The sequence below is a fragment of the Streptopelia decaocto genome (genome assembly GCF_964273445.1).
Source record: "Streptopelia decaocto genome assembly, chromosome: 14".
NCBI lineage: Eukaryota > Metazoa > Chordata > Aves > Columbiformes > Columbidae > Streptopelia > Streptopelia decaocto.
Genome location: NC_138669.1, coordinates 4,673,821 through 4,688,623, shown reverse-complemented (window position 1 = coordinate 4,688,623; position 14,803 = coordinate 4,673,821). Strand labels below are relative to the sequence as shown.

The 14,803-nt window shown below is 45.7% G+C and overlaps 1 protein-coding gene and 1 long non-coding RNA gene across 2 annotated transcripts in view; one reads left to right on the top strand and one right to left on the bottom strand.

The window, feature by feature from the left end:
• Positions 1-11,115, top strand: part of STK4 (serine/threonine kinase 4) — a 55,351-nt gene extending 44,236 nt beyond the window's left edge. Inside the window, exon 12 of the mRNA XM_082065152.1 lies at positions 7,937-11,115. Coding sequence (XP_081921278.1) covers positions 7,937-8,095 — 159 coding nt within the window. The 3' untranslated portion in view covers positions 8,096-11,115. The remainder of the gene's footprint in view (positions 1-7,936) is intronic.
• LOC309445902 lies at positions 9,520-14,025 on the bottom strand. The gene is made up of 2 exons (XR_014185378.1): positions 13,902-14,025; positions 9,520-11,783 (listed from the first exon to the last, which is right to left on the bottom strand). It is a non-coding gene; the product is annotated as an uncharacterized lncRNA (long non-coding RNA).
• Positions 14,026-14,803: the final 778 nt, after the last annotated feature.

Genomic DNA, 14,803 nt, shown 5'->3' with positions numbered 1-14,803 from the left:
CCATGTCCCTCGGAGCCTCATCTACGTGACTTTTAAAACCCTTCCAGGGATGGCGACTCCAGAACTTCCCTGGGCAGCCTGTTCTGCTGCTTCACAACCCTTTCTGGGAAGAAATTTTTCCTGCTATCCAATCTGAACCTTCACTGGCGCAACTTGAGGCCGTTTCTCTTGTCCTACCACTTGTTCCTTGGGAGAAGAGACCAACACCCTCCATGCTACAGGCTCCTTTCAGGCAGTTCAGAGATCAGAAGTTCTCCCCTCAGCCTCCTGTTCTCCAGGCTGAACCCCCCAGGTTCCTCAGCCTCATCACTCTTGTGCTCCAGACCCCTCGTCAGGAGCTTGTGTGGATGACACTTGGGTTTTTTTTACTTGTATCATGCTATAGGCAGCTTTTTGCCTCAGTGGCCGCTGGTGGGTGAGACTCCATCAGCGACATGTTGCTGGGAGCTGCAGCTTCTCGAGAAGCCCGTCAGGCCATGATCGTGTGGCAGCTTGGGAGAAGCCTTGCTAAGCTGCTAGTAAGGCACTAAGCTGAGAATAAAGGTGTTGGCAGGGGTCCTTCCTGCAGATAGAGGACAGGGGGAAGCTTCCAGTTTAGACGTGATCTTCACAAAGTGGCCTGGCAGGGAGCAGGGCGGGAAGGGGAATGGCACACATCGCCTTTCAGGAGTTCTGTAGCAATAGGATGGACACTGTGGTCTGGTATCATGCACCTTTATTTTAGCGAAATAAGCACCTAGAAAATAACTAACTAGCATTGTAGCAGTAAGATGTTTTACTTTCAGTACCTACAAAACTCTGCATTTGTGAAGGTGAGGTAGTGCTAGCCCAGACGGCTCATCTGAGAAGGCCAGGTCTCCTCTGATATAACTCTTCCTTAAATACTTTTTTCCAGTTCAGCTCGGGATCAAGTGCCGAGTGTGTGTTAGTGCCTGTCTTTCCTCCACAGAAGTGATGTTGTGACTGAACTCTATTTCAGCTGCTCGACTTGCACTGACTTAAGTTGCCTCTCAAGCATATCATGATCTAGTTGAAACTTGAGTGTTGTTTCTTTGTGGAAAGTCATCTGCTGTCCCAGTGAGGTGGCCTGGAACAGCTGTCTCCAGATGTGCACTGCTTATGGGTCCCATCACCTTCTTTGGGCAGTTCCAGCCACAGTGCTCCTTTGACTTGTGCTGGATGCTGCAGCCCACGGTATGTTTTGCTAGCACATTGCCTAAATAATTAACATGCATTAAAAGCAAAAGCTTGTGCTGCTGAGACTTATTTTTCAAATCCTTTGAAAGATTAATATCTGTATTTTTAATCTTGCATGAAATCCCACAGTTAGTGCATTTCATCCACTGCTTTTGTAACAGCGAGAAACTTCCCTGACGTGCTAATGCTAAAAGGGGGGAAAATAAGGATAATTAATGTTTGTTTAGGCACCCAGGTCTGTTGTGATTTACTGTAGCCCCTCTGTAGAATGGTGGCTTGACAGATTTGTGAAGTTGCAGGGACCTGAGAATTGGGATGAAAAGCAGGCGTAAGTGCCTGTAGGTTCTTAGATTCTTGTGTCCCTTGCATAGGACAACTTTCAGTGAATAAATAGTTAATGTCTGCTCATACATTACATCGAGGCCTCCTTATGCTAGAAGCATAAATGAGAACAAGGCACTTAATTTTTTAGATCAGTGATTGAAAGTATGCCAAATGGTATTGAGCCAGCATTTCAGGAAAAATGCTGAGGAAAAAAATGGCATCTATTCCAACACCAATTTATATCACCGTTTTCAGACCTAAAGTCTGGAGCACTGCTTAGCGTGAGAAATCACCTTCTACATTTAATTTTGGCCAGAGAAATTCACTGCTTTTTTTGCTGGTTTAAAAAAAAAAGTGCATAGTACTATTCAGTGATCTATTCCCTCAGTGTATTTGATACGAGCATTCAATTGATACTGTGTTTAACCAGCCTTACAAGTTACAGAAGGCTAATTCCGGCATAATCTCGGTTCTTAGGCGTGTGGAAGCTCACATTCATGAATCCTTGAGGTGTGACACCTCTCCCCAGGTTGAGCTCTCCTGCAGCACCCCTGCGCTCGCATGCTGAGTTACGCTCCCAGCTGGTTGCTACAAATAGTTGCAGCCAGTGGCATCCAATGGGTGATTGTCTCCCAAAAATAAAACTCTGCTTGAGGAGGTGATGGAAGAAAAGTTGAGGAGGTGAGGTGGATATGCATCAAACCGATCTGCAGGATCCTGGAGAGGAAGAGCAAGCGTGCCCTTGGTTTTGTGGGAAGGGAGGCACCTCGATAGTGTTGCTGATAGCCAGGGTCAAGTGAAGCAATAGTTTAATTAGTCTCTTCCGTGACGGGCCTTCCTTCCCAAAGGACATGTGAACACTTCATAGATGGTTTGTAGGAATTCTGCTGTACTTGTGTAGCCACTTCTGGTGTCGAGTGCGAGGGGCTCAGCTGTGCTTCCATACAGTTGTAGGCCCAGGTGGTTGTTTCCTTTTTGTTTTGTTTTTCCAAAACCTATAGTAGCCTGTTGCTATATATTACAGTGGGAATATTTTTCACATTCTCTAGCAGCAAATTTCTAATGGGCATTTAATATTTAGCGTATCTTGTGTGACTTGGTTTGGATAAAAACCTTTCTCGAGCCATGTTTAGGTCTTGACTGTCTAAATTCACACAAGTGAATGACTTGGTTCCCTGTCACTATGATTCAAGATGGTTTGAGTTTCTTTGCAGGGCTTGGATCACTGGGCATGCAGTCAAGAACTGCTAGATTGCAGTGAAAAGCAAAGAAAAGGAAGATATAACAATAAAAACTGTGCTAAATAGACAATTAATTTGGATTTTTCTTTAGTTCCCATCTAGCTCATATCTTTTCCGCTAAGAATTTATTTCCCTGTGTAGCGTGGGAAGCTGCAATTTTATTATTTCTGTATTTTAGTCTTCAAACTCCCACTGCCCCTTATGAAGTGCTAATTGCTAAAGCCAGTTTTTCTGAAGGCTATTTAAAACTTAAAAGTTTGCCATCAAGTTGTGTTGAGCAGTAAACGCCACCTGGAATATCTGGGTGAAAGGCAGAGTGATCGCTGCGGCCGGGTGGCCTTTCTGCAAAGCCACAGGTAAAGTGGGAGGATATTCAGAAAATGGTCCGTGTGAGCATGTGGGAGACACGTGTTCAGACTCACAGAAATTATGGCAGGGGGTATGGCTAGAGGGCTAAGGAAGCCAAAAACAACTTCCTAATTTTATTTATAGGATTCGCTGTAGTACCAAGGCTTGAAAATATCTTCCTTCTGCAAAACTATTCAAATACCGTGGGGGAAGTAAGCCCATCTCACCAATGTCGTATATATTATTTTTTTTGTTCCAGAAGTCAGGATCTGTCTGCAGGTTTGAAAGACAATGGTAGAATAACCACATCCCCTCCCTGGAGATGGAAAGCTTCAGGTTTAGCACAGGCTTCAGGATTTCTGACAGACTAGCATGAAACGTTGCAAAGATGCAAAGAAAAGGCTTTGTGCTGAATCTAGGGATCACATCCAGTGTCAACAAGTAAAAAGAAAGTCGCAGGAGGAACATGTTTCTCACTTGTCCTGAGATAGTATTTTTTGATTCCTGTGCAGCCGGTGAGTTAATGCTCTGCCAAAAGTCTTTGTTGGGGGAGAAACGTGTGAAAGCTGCTGGGCAACAGCTCGTTTCTATTTGATGCTCATAATTCATGCAACAAGAGGGTTTTGATGGCAGTGGGTTTGGTAGCAGAGCACGTAGGAATGAAAGCTGAGGTGGCTCAGGGATTACTGGACGACACGTATTTGTGTCACTAGTGCAGAGTGGTGACCTGAGTGTGGTGGGTCCCAAACGGCTCGAGCTACAGACCCTGCTATAGGAAAACCAGGCCTGGCTACCAAGAGAACCATGATAAACCATTGGCATCAGCTTCTAATTCAGAGAGTTTTCACCGGTTGGGTTTTCGTTTGTTTTTCTTGGGAACCGGGAAGGGCTGAGCTAATTCTCTAGGCTTTGTTTTACAGTAGATCTCATGTGAAATATAAATCTGGAATGGTCTGTTTGAAATTCCTGTGGCAGATTTTTAGATTGCTGCTTGCTCAGGACAACACTGCATAGGTATGAATGTCAGACCGTGGTGTCTTTGAATATCAAACCTGTGGGAGAGTCTAATCTATTTGCAGAGATGCTTTATTTGTTCTCCTTTTACTGCTTAGATTCATTTACATTCAGTAGAATACCATGTTGCAGTGACACTTTACCCAACTGTAACAAATGTAAGTGGCTTTTTTTTTTTTTCTCCCTGTTTTTAAAATGCTGATTTGAAAGGATGGGAACTCAGCAGCAGTTCGAGGTGAATTTTGGGGAGCAGTTACCTGCAAGTTTGCCAGAACTGCTGGTGAAGGGATGTCCTGAATAGCTTACAAACCTTCTCCTTGAGGAAGAAATTGTGTGTTAAACGATCCATTCATGATTTGTCCGTCATTACTGCATATGCGTGGAAGGCTGTAGGTTATGTCCTTCTGAAGGACGTAATTAGATGTGTCCTAGTGAATTATATAGTAGAAACCACCAGCATCGTACAAGACGGTGTTGCTGTCGGCCTCTGTGGCCTGAGGAAGAGCGAACAGCGTGTGTGGCCGTGGGCGAGAGGCTTTCGGGTGAACACTTGCACCTCTGGTGTTTTTACGGAGTGAAGGTCAGCCTCACAACCTTAAGGAGAAATACAACTGTTAATGGTTAAAAATCAGTTTTCTGCGCATGCAGCCTTGATTGAACAGTTTTGCTGTGCTGACACCTCTCCTTGTTGATAGTGACCCACCTTAGAACAAGTATTTTATATCAGTCTTTACTTTTGAAATGAGAATCCTTCCTTTAAAAGTTTGTCTTGGCTATTCGATCACCGTGGACATAAATAGACAGTTTTTACAAAGACACTCAGACCTCTTACAACAGTTGAACTGCTGAGGAGTGAAGAGAGGAATGGGACTGAGCCTGTGGCTAAAACCAGCTCTAATTGCAGCTTTTCAGCGCTGAGACTTTACCCTGAGTAAAAGTCTGTCATGAGACGCTCTGTCCTTGTCCTTCTTATTTTGCTTCTGGCATTTTTCTAAGAGAATAATGTCGGTGTCCCAGGAGTCTAACACTGTGGAGATAGAAATGCTCGAGTTTAAAATCTTCATTTCCGAGAGAGAGTCTGTCTGTGGCATTGGCTCACAGTGAAATGCCACACAGCAAAGTGAAATGGAGGCCAGCACATTTGAAACAGTTCTATTTATTTTTCTTTTCTTTAAAGATGTATGTGCAAGTGGAAGGACGAGCTGTGTGATAACCCAGCCCAGGTCCCCGGGCCGGTGTTGTCACCGGGCTCTGCGTGGGCGCCCGCCTCCCTTCGTTAGCAATCATTGCCTGTCAGTCTCTCATCTGCTCATCTGTGCTGAGCAGTCACGTTCTGGACCTTTTACTACACTTGCCCTTTGGTTTCTCAGCCTCTTTAAGGAGCAGCTTGTCATTCAAAGTCACACTGATGTTATTGCAGATGAACACTCTGTAATGAGTTCATCCTCACAGCACACAGCATTGCGCGCAGGATGGGTTTCTGTCCTCTTAAACTTTTGCACTGTGTCAACTTGTCTTTCTCCCACCATCCTCATTCTGTTTAACCCGTGATCATTCTCCTTAAATAGCTACTTTGATCTACATTCTGCATCATGCATCCGTACAGGTGACCCCTTCCCAGCTTGTTCGCATTAATATCTATCTGTTGGCTTTTGCCCACTCCAGACTTATCTGTACTCCAAGCATCTTCCATACCATTTGTCCTGACAAACACACGGTCCCGAAGCCATTAGGTCCCCCTTAGCAGACAGGCTGTGTGTGTCGGTATCCACGGAGGATGTCCCACAGTGCTAGATCATGTTCAAGAAGACCCAAAGCGCAGCATTTTCATTTACTGCCACCTTCTTGGTTTTGGAGACAACATTGCTGTAAATCAGCTCTGCCCTTTGGTTCCGACTCTGGCAATTTGTGTCTGGCTGTAGGCAGCACCCAGCAGTTTGGGAGGATGATGGAGAAGGCTCCAAGGGCACCCATGGAAGATTGCAGCCCCAGGCCCATTTCTGACACCTAATAGTTGGCTTAAGTGTGAGTGAGGTGGTTTAAATCTCTTCGAAACTCTCACCTTGCGCTGGGGACTCTCTTGAGAGCTGACAGCCATTTGAGATGATATAGCTGCTTAGTATATGTGTTCAGTACTTGAATTAATGTTTTCTTCCTTTTTGCATTTTTATTTGACTGTTCAGTTTGCTGGGCTGTGAGGAAGAGGAATGTTGAATAATTACCTGCTTCATAATAAGCTAGTGTGAAAAGGCAACCGGTGCCATGCATCAACTTAAACTCCTGTCTGGTAAAGTTGCATTAATGTGTGTAAATAATGTATATCTTGGTGGAGGAAGTGCTTTGTCTTTTTAATGAACAGTTGGCTGATGGGAGAGGCAGAAGGACTGTATACCCTTGCTGAAAAGGTTTTGTTTCGCTTGTGCTTGGATTATTAAAGTGGATTGGTGATCTGGTAACTGAAACTAGGAAATACCTTATTTTGCAGAATATGCTAAAGAATTTCAAAAGACCTTGTGAGAAATCGGCTAACAGATGACTCTGTGGTTTGGGAACTGGTATGTGTCCACCTCAGGAAGAAGGATCACAGTTTCCTCATTTTAGTATTCACATACACTTTAAGAACTGACACGAACTATACAACTGCCATTAAACAGCCAGTAATTCAGTTGTTGCCTTATAACAGGCAGCAAGCGTTTCGCTGTGTGTTTTGGTTCAGAAATGGCTTGAAGAATAACCACAATATCTGACTAATTAACAGCTAAACCAGGACAGCAGCATCGCTTGCGTCTAACTGACGTAATAAAGATAAGTCACTCAGTTATGACACTGCTTGAAAGTCTAAAAATTGACTCGCGTGTTTTTAGTATCCATAGCAGGTGGTGCCAATAGCCGTTCCTGTCCTGCTGCGGCGGCTGCAAAAGCGTCTCCTGGGGGTCGCTTGGTCTCAGATGGAAAAAGGACCAGTGCTTAGGTGAACCTTTGAAGCACTTGAAGTGTCCATATTTTTTAACATTATCCTAAAATCCTATATGTTCCTTAGGTTATAATATTAATATTTTATGTTAAGAGTGTAGCAATGGACAACCTAGGCTGTCCCAGGCCACGCTTGGCATCTCCAGTCACAGAATAAAACTTCTCTGTGCCAGTTGTGAGCAAACTGGCACGCACCAGAGAACCAATTAAACAAAGGGCATGCAGACAGGGAATTCAGTGAAGGGAAGCTTGTCCAGACTAGCCTGACATCTTCATGTGTACAGTAAAATACAAATTGTACTTGCATATTATATCAGTGTGAGGCTGACCTAAAGTGACCTGTTGTGTGTGTGCTGGGATTTCCAACTAGGAGTCTGAATTCCTCACCACGACTGAGGTTCAACCTGATTGTACATAAGTATTTGTTTTCTCCCTGTTCCTATCTGTCTCCCTTTGTCACTGAGCAGATGAAGTTTAGTTGCAAGGAAAGGGGTGGGGGACAGCACTTCACTTCTGCTCCATCTCAATACAGTATTTCTGTCCTGAGCCTGCAAAATGAAGTGTTAGAAAAACAACTCAGTAAAGGAAGCATTTTGCTGGTTGATTTATACACTCACACTGTCACTAAATAGAGCATGTGCTATATCGGTAAAATGAGCGCAAGCAGCCCGGTGTCCCGTGCGTCACGCCGGTCTCATTGAGAGCAGCAGCATGAGCAGAACGTTTCCACCTTCTCCTGCCAGCAGACGCCTTGTGACCGTCAGACAGGCAGCAGAATCCCTATAGTCGTGTGGCTGGTGGCTGTGCTGATGCCCATGTCTGTTCTTTGTCTGTGCTAGCTAAAGACTTGGAGTGTGGACGAGCTGCAGAGGAGGCTCTCGGCCCTGGACCCCATGATGGAGCAGGAGATTGAAGAAATCCGCCAGAAGTACCAGTCCAAGCGGCAGCCGATCCTCGATGCCATCGAAGCCAAGAAGCGCCGGCAGCAGAACTTCTGAGCCACCAGCAGAATATTCTTCCATCCTCAAACAATCAGCTCCTTGCTTTTATGACTACTAAACAGATTGATTTCTATTGAAATATGCTAGCAAAATAGAGGGCAATACTTCTGCTCATTTATTTTTCCACAGCACCTTTGTGAACTCAGGAATGCCGTTAAGTGGAAAATCCTGATGGTATGTTTTAATGTTAGACATATATTTAAAACATTATTCCGAAGAAGTTTTGTTACTGTTTTTAGGGGCATTGTTTTTAAATCAGAGGAACAGGTAGAAATAGACTGGTGAAAGCTGGCTTACTCTCTTTTCAACTGAACTTTCAGTAGTCCCATTTTGTTGTAAGTTAATATGGATTATGGTATTTAACGGCTGCATCTTTTATGTGTTTTGTTTTTCTTTGTGAATGCACAGACTCAGTTTGAAGCTGGTAACTGTTTCTTTCTACTGTTACGGTACTGATGAGTTTTAGGTCACTGAAGATAGCAGGTAAGAACATGTACAAACCGTTCCAGCCTTTTGAAAGAAACTTAAATCTCATCTTTTAAAAAGCCTGTAATAAGCCCCATGCCTTACACTGTGTGCTTTAAGCAAATGTGGTTTCTTCAAAACCTCAGTTTTGTCCTCTTTTTGTGTTCTTTGTGAATGAATACGAGTAGATAAAGCATGTTGTGCCTCCATCAGAAATTACATTCTGCAACTTAAAATCTACACTTACTTAAAACCAAAAGCCAACCAATGGTCTGATTCCCCTTTGTCCACCTGTTTGGGAATCTCCTTCAGGGAGAACCTGCTGACGATGGAGTGCTGGGAGAAGGCAGCAGGATTTGAATGGGTGGAAGTTGTGTGAACCTCTCTCAGGAATTAGGTACTTCTGCTGCATGTGAAAGGACTTAAAATAACCTCCGCAGTTTGTGAAATATTTTATAGGCTTCATTTCAGATCTTTGGATGCTTGAATAAAACTCAATTTCACAATCCTTCACATTTCTGCAAGGATTGGCACATCAGAAAAGTTGAACTGAAAGTAAAGTCTTTGATGAATTAGCACAGATGTGCATTTATGGTGGTGAAGCAAAGGTGGAATTGATGTGGATGAGAAGACAATTACCAATGTCCTACTGGAAGAGATTCAGTCTCTCGCGGTTCCTCTGGATGCTCTTGTGTTCTTTCTTTACATTCCCCTGCCATTCCTGCCCTGCAGAGCTCAATCGAGGCAAATGCCCCAGCGTGTACAATCGCTGTGAGGACGGTGCAATGAACTCACACCGGTGGAGTGGAGAGTCAAACAGAAGAAGCAAAGAGCCCAGTTGTGGGGCAGAGACCAAGTGTTGCCTCTGCCCCACGGGCTGGGACGGCAGAGTTACGTAGTTTTAGTTATATCTAGCGTATGATGAAAGCTTTGGATAGAGCACGTGTTTCTGCCCATTTGTTTTTATTTTACTCTGATACAGGGAACAGTTTTCCATGTCATTCTTCTGAAATAGGCCTTGGTACATCACCTCCATGATTAAACTGAATAGCAGTGTCTCCTGAATCGAATGCTGGTAGAGAGGTGAAGTGTTCATTTCACGCCTCCGTAGGCTGTGATTTCCCCTTGGAGCTGCCCCTTGGCCACTGTTAACAGGTGAACTCCATTGCTGGGAAAGGAACCAAGCCATCCCTACCCTCTGCAGATCTGGTTGCATCGGTTTGTCTGGGTTCGATACCAGTGCATGTGGGACATCAGCAAACCAGCTGTCCCGCCGGGAAAAGGGAGGCAGCGGCAGTGTGTTAGTGTGCGAAGTCAGAGCACAGCCCGGGATAACCAGCCATTTGACAGCCTCACGTGTTGGGAAAGTCTTGAATTAGGAAAACCAAGTAATTAAAAGTTTTGTTGTTGTTGTTAATGGATTAAAATCCCTTAGTCTGGATTCTAATGAGGTCTAGAGAAGTGTTGTGTGAACATCGGGGCTCGTCTGAAATCTGTGCAATACGTTTTGCCCTAAACATGCGTTTATTGTGGGCAGTATTGGTGAGCGTCCTTTGCATCAAAAAAACTCCCACAACGCAGGAGGCGGTTCTGTGGTCGAGTGCTGGATCCTGTAGTGGTCCCTGGGCTGGATCTGGCCCGACACCTGGTGTGACAGACGTGGCTGTGACATGGCAAACACTGCGCTGCTCGTGGGTTGTGGAGCGAGCAGATCCTGCCGGGAGTAGTTTTACCTCTGCACTGTGTAGGTGACTTTCTAGTGATTGGAGGGCATTAGAAAACCCATGTTTTAAGTGAAACACCCCAGGGTGGTGTCTATTTACAGAATATGCAACCTGTAACTGCTGTAAGTGAATGTAAGCACTCTTGAAATACTCTGCTTTGCTGATGTGATTGTCTTAAAATACAGCAAGTGAACCAAAATAAGTAAAACTGGTCCAATGGCTTAACTGTCTCTGGACATTTCTTAAATGCTTGCAGTGGCTGAGACTTAATTATGTTTCTTGCACTTGGAGCGCTAATGCAGAGGAATTATTTTCTCCTTCACTGGTTTTCAATCTGTTAGGGAAAATAATTCCTTGTTCGGTTCCTGTGTAGAGCTGGGAGCACAGTACCTGCTCATGTGCCATAGAGGAAAGCTGTTTGACCAAGTTTTTAAGCAAAAAGCTTGCTTGATCGTGAAGCTGCATTTGTGTGCTCCTCAGGTCCGCCCGCATTGCTGAAAGTGTCTGGACAAACCCTTGTCTGTTCTGCTGAAACTCAGAGATCCTGATGACGTCAGTCACGTGAGACTTAAAAATGTGAAGTTTGTAGCTTTAACTTTTTTTGTAACAAAGAAATTAGCAACACTGGCATAAAGTGCTGACTTGAAATGCTATTTTGTAAGATCTGGCTGTTTGTATATAATAGCATTGGGTCATTAGTTTGTATATGTATGAAATAGTAACTTTTATTGCATTCCTCTGAGTTTGATACAGGAGATTTTGTTTGATCTTTCTCAATTATCTTGCCTTACTTGTTCAAAGGGGCAAATAAACTGTCCTTACGTGAAAGCATCAGTGTCACAACTCATTTATGCATTAAAATACTCTGGTGTATTATTGCTTGTCAGGACAAGTTTTAACATGACATGCGCTTAGTCAAGCAACATTATGCAAAATTCTGGAGGAACATGCAAGCTTTAATAAACACAAGCAGTAAACATGTCAAATACGTTTTTGAACAGGTGGTTCTTTAGCCTTAAAACGTTACTCATTCTGCAGCTTGCGGAGAGTTGCTGCAGCTCAGGGGCGGCTCTGTGTGCTCTGAGGTGGTTCAGGAGGAGGCGGTGGAGCCCAGGCCGTTCAGGAGGACGCGGTGAAGCCCAGGCTGCTCAGGAGGACGCGGTGAAGCCCAGGCTGCTCAGGAGGACGTGGTGAAGCCCAGGCCGTTCAGGAGGACACGGTGAAGCCCAGGCCGTTCAGGAGGACGCGGTGAAGCCCAGGCCGTTCAGGAGGACATGGTGAAGCCCAGGCCGTTCAGGAGGACGCGGTGGAGCCCAGGCCCTTCAGGAGGACGCAGTGAAGCCCAGGCGGTTTCCAGGCGGTTTCCCCACACCAGGGAGCGTTGGCAGCTCTTCCTGGAGCTGCAATCACCCAGGAGGTTCCTTTGCCCTGCGGGCTGCTCCGGCAGATGGGGAGGTGACTGTGCTGTACATCTCGCTCTGCTCTGGTATTTCACACTGCAGCAGTTGCAATCAGGTTTGAGACTGGGTACATGTCAATTTATCCACCTTCCTACACAGCAGGTGAGGCTAGAGGCTCGCTCGCCTAATTCTGGCTGACTTGCTGCACTTTCAGCTTTCTAGCTCGGAAAAAGCTGAAGCTGACAGTGAGTGGGTGCCGCCTTCCACGGGTGAACTGTTGGCTTCTACATGGTTTCCCTGAGCAGTTACTAAATCTGTCCTGAAGGGATGACTAACCGAGGCAGAGACAGAATTCATTCAGGAGTCAGCTTTGGTTAGCAATCGCGAAAGAGACAAAATAGATCTGAGCTTCTGAATGTTCGGGAGGAGCGTGGAAATCAAAGGGAAGGACACTGCAGGCATTTCTAGTAACTGGGAAAGCCTGGAGCTCTTGCGTGTTCTCAGCAGCGTTACTGGGGTATTGTGGAGCCCAGCATGGAGGGAGAGTTGTGTTCCCAGCACAGCAGCGCTGCAGCCACATAAATATGAATTGCATCTGACTTAACAAAACCAACAACTGAGCAGTAGCTGGTGCTGATGTTCAGCCAGGTTCTTCCCCACCGTGGGGGAAAAGTCAGGTTCCCATGAAGCTGCAGCACCAGCAGTTTTTCTTCTCCCGTAGTGTCTGTCAGCACTAAGGTACAGATGTTGCTGTGCTAGTGTCCTTTATGCCCAGCTCCTCTTCCCTACACCCTCATTCTGTCCCATTTCCTCCTGTCCACAGGCCAGAAGAGCCTGGGCATGTGCTGAGATAAATGCTTTGAGTGTTGGCTGACAGCCCTGACTTCAGAGTTGACAATTTTTCATTGCATTAATCACTCTGGCAAAATTTTAAAGAGTCAAACCAGGAAAACACCCATCAGCTCTTTCCAGACTGGAAATGACTTAATTGTCCTTTAATTTAAGAGTCCAGGAAGACAGCCAAGTTGTTCAAAAAACTTTTAAACAATTCAATTCCATCTACGAAGCACAGTCTGTTCTGCTCCCCTCTACGTTGTTGCTGTTAAAATCAATACAGTGCTGGATGTGGAGAGAGCCCAGAGTCTCTGAATCCCATCCGGGGTGGCCGCAGCAGCAGAAAATATACATATATATATATATATATATATACACTCGTACCTCTGCACCATCAGCAGATGGCTGAGCTGTGGGACAGCCTTTCCTCACCCCGAGAAGCTTACAAGCTCTGCACCATCACTCATTGACTGTAGAGGGGATGATCATGAAACGACGGTACGGGGCGTTTTTCCCCGGCTGGTGGTGACCATGCCCTGCTGGTGCTTTGCTTCCCCGCACACCTGACCTGTGTTCTGTTCTCCTGAAGTTGTGTGACCTGTCTAGGCATATTTGGTTAACTTAATTCCACCCTTTCAAAGCTATTTATTTAGCTATCTCAAATGCTTCGAATGAAAGCCTTGAGTTTATATGGCTTTTACAACTAAGTTAATAGCTATGGTTCAGATAAAGACTAAAGCAAACCCATGAGTATATACAGACCTGGGGGCTTTCATACTACCGGGACAAGGTATTTTAATTTTGTTAAAAATAATAAATGACTGCACCGTTTGCCTTTATCAGTTTTCATACATAGTTCAGCAAATACAGGAATTACACGGAATGCTGATTGAACAGGTACCTCCTCAAGCAGTCAGCTCTGGTTTGTGACTCCCTGAACCGAGATCAGCTGGGCTGCAGGAGCCAACGAGCAGCAGAGACCCCAGCCACGCTGCTCCGAGGAGCCTGTCCTACCCACTGACCCAGCCCTGCAGCATCTCCTGGTTGTCCAATAACCAGCCCAGGGCACAGATCCTGCTCAGGATCATTGTGGTTCTTGAAACTTGGGAGTTTTAAATAAAAGTAATGAAGTTTACTTTGTGGAGCAGAGTTGTCTAATTCCCCGCTGCATGAAATAGCTTAATAAGGTCACTCCTTAATCATCATTCCCTGGAGGCAAGAGTCACTCTTTCATCAATCATTTTGTGTGTGGAGAGCAGCTTTTGTAGAAAGAGCCTGATAAAGTGCTTAATTGATTTACCCACTGTACGCAATGAAAATGCAGTCACTCTTGGGAAAACTGATTAGGGATTAGCAAAAGTACAAGAATTTCCTACTTGCCTTAGAAACAGTAAGTTAAACCAGTCCTGGCAACCCATGGCTGCGCAGAAGCGTCTTGCTGAGGCGAGCGTGGGCTGCGATCACCCACTCCTGGTGCTGGGCACCTTCCTGCACCCCGTTCCCGGCTCTGCAGAGCTCGAGCTGCACGGCAGTGGGAGGATTTTCCCAGCGCAGTTACTCATAGCCACGCAAATCCCGGTGTCTTCACGGAGAGCAGGAGGCTAAAAAAAGAAAACGTCTTTTGTGGCTTTCCCAAAGCCCAGCCTGGAGCTTGGGCACGCCAGCCCCGCTCCGAGGGCAGCTGCTGTTTGCAGAGGGGCTGCCTTGCTTTTAACCCCACGTTAGGGCAGCTTTTGCCTCAGGAAGATTAGCAGCATGTGGGGTTTTTTTTAATGGAAAACTATAGAAGGAATAAAGAGTAAACTCTATTTTTATTCCTCCCCTCCTATCACATCTAGCAGAGGAATGCACTCCGTGCAGGGAGAGCAGCAGTTCGTCCTGCCCTCCCCAACCAGCCCCCTGCAGTGGGCAGCCCAGAGACACCCTGGTCATCTCAGAGCATCAGAGAGGCCACTTATGGCATCAGAATGAGCTCAGCCTCTTGTGCTGCCTTCGGGTTATAGGAGGATAAATCCCGGGCAGCGTCAGAGCACAAACTACACTCTCTGAAACACAGGAGAGCCAGCTCACAAAGATAACCACCCACTTCAAGCTGGACGTGCTGGGGGTGGGGACACACCTCCTCTCTGGACAGAAAACTGGTGCCATGCTCACCGAGGTTGGCGCGGGATGTGGCTCCTTGTGTGCTCAGCCCCTGCTCAGGGGCTTAAACCCCCCACAGGTGCAGAGGTGTTTCCTCAGGGAGCCCCTCAGGGCTCTTCTAGACCTCCCAACAGGCTACC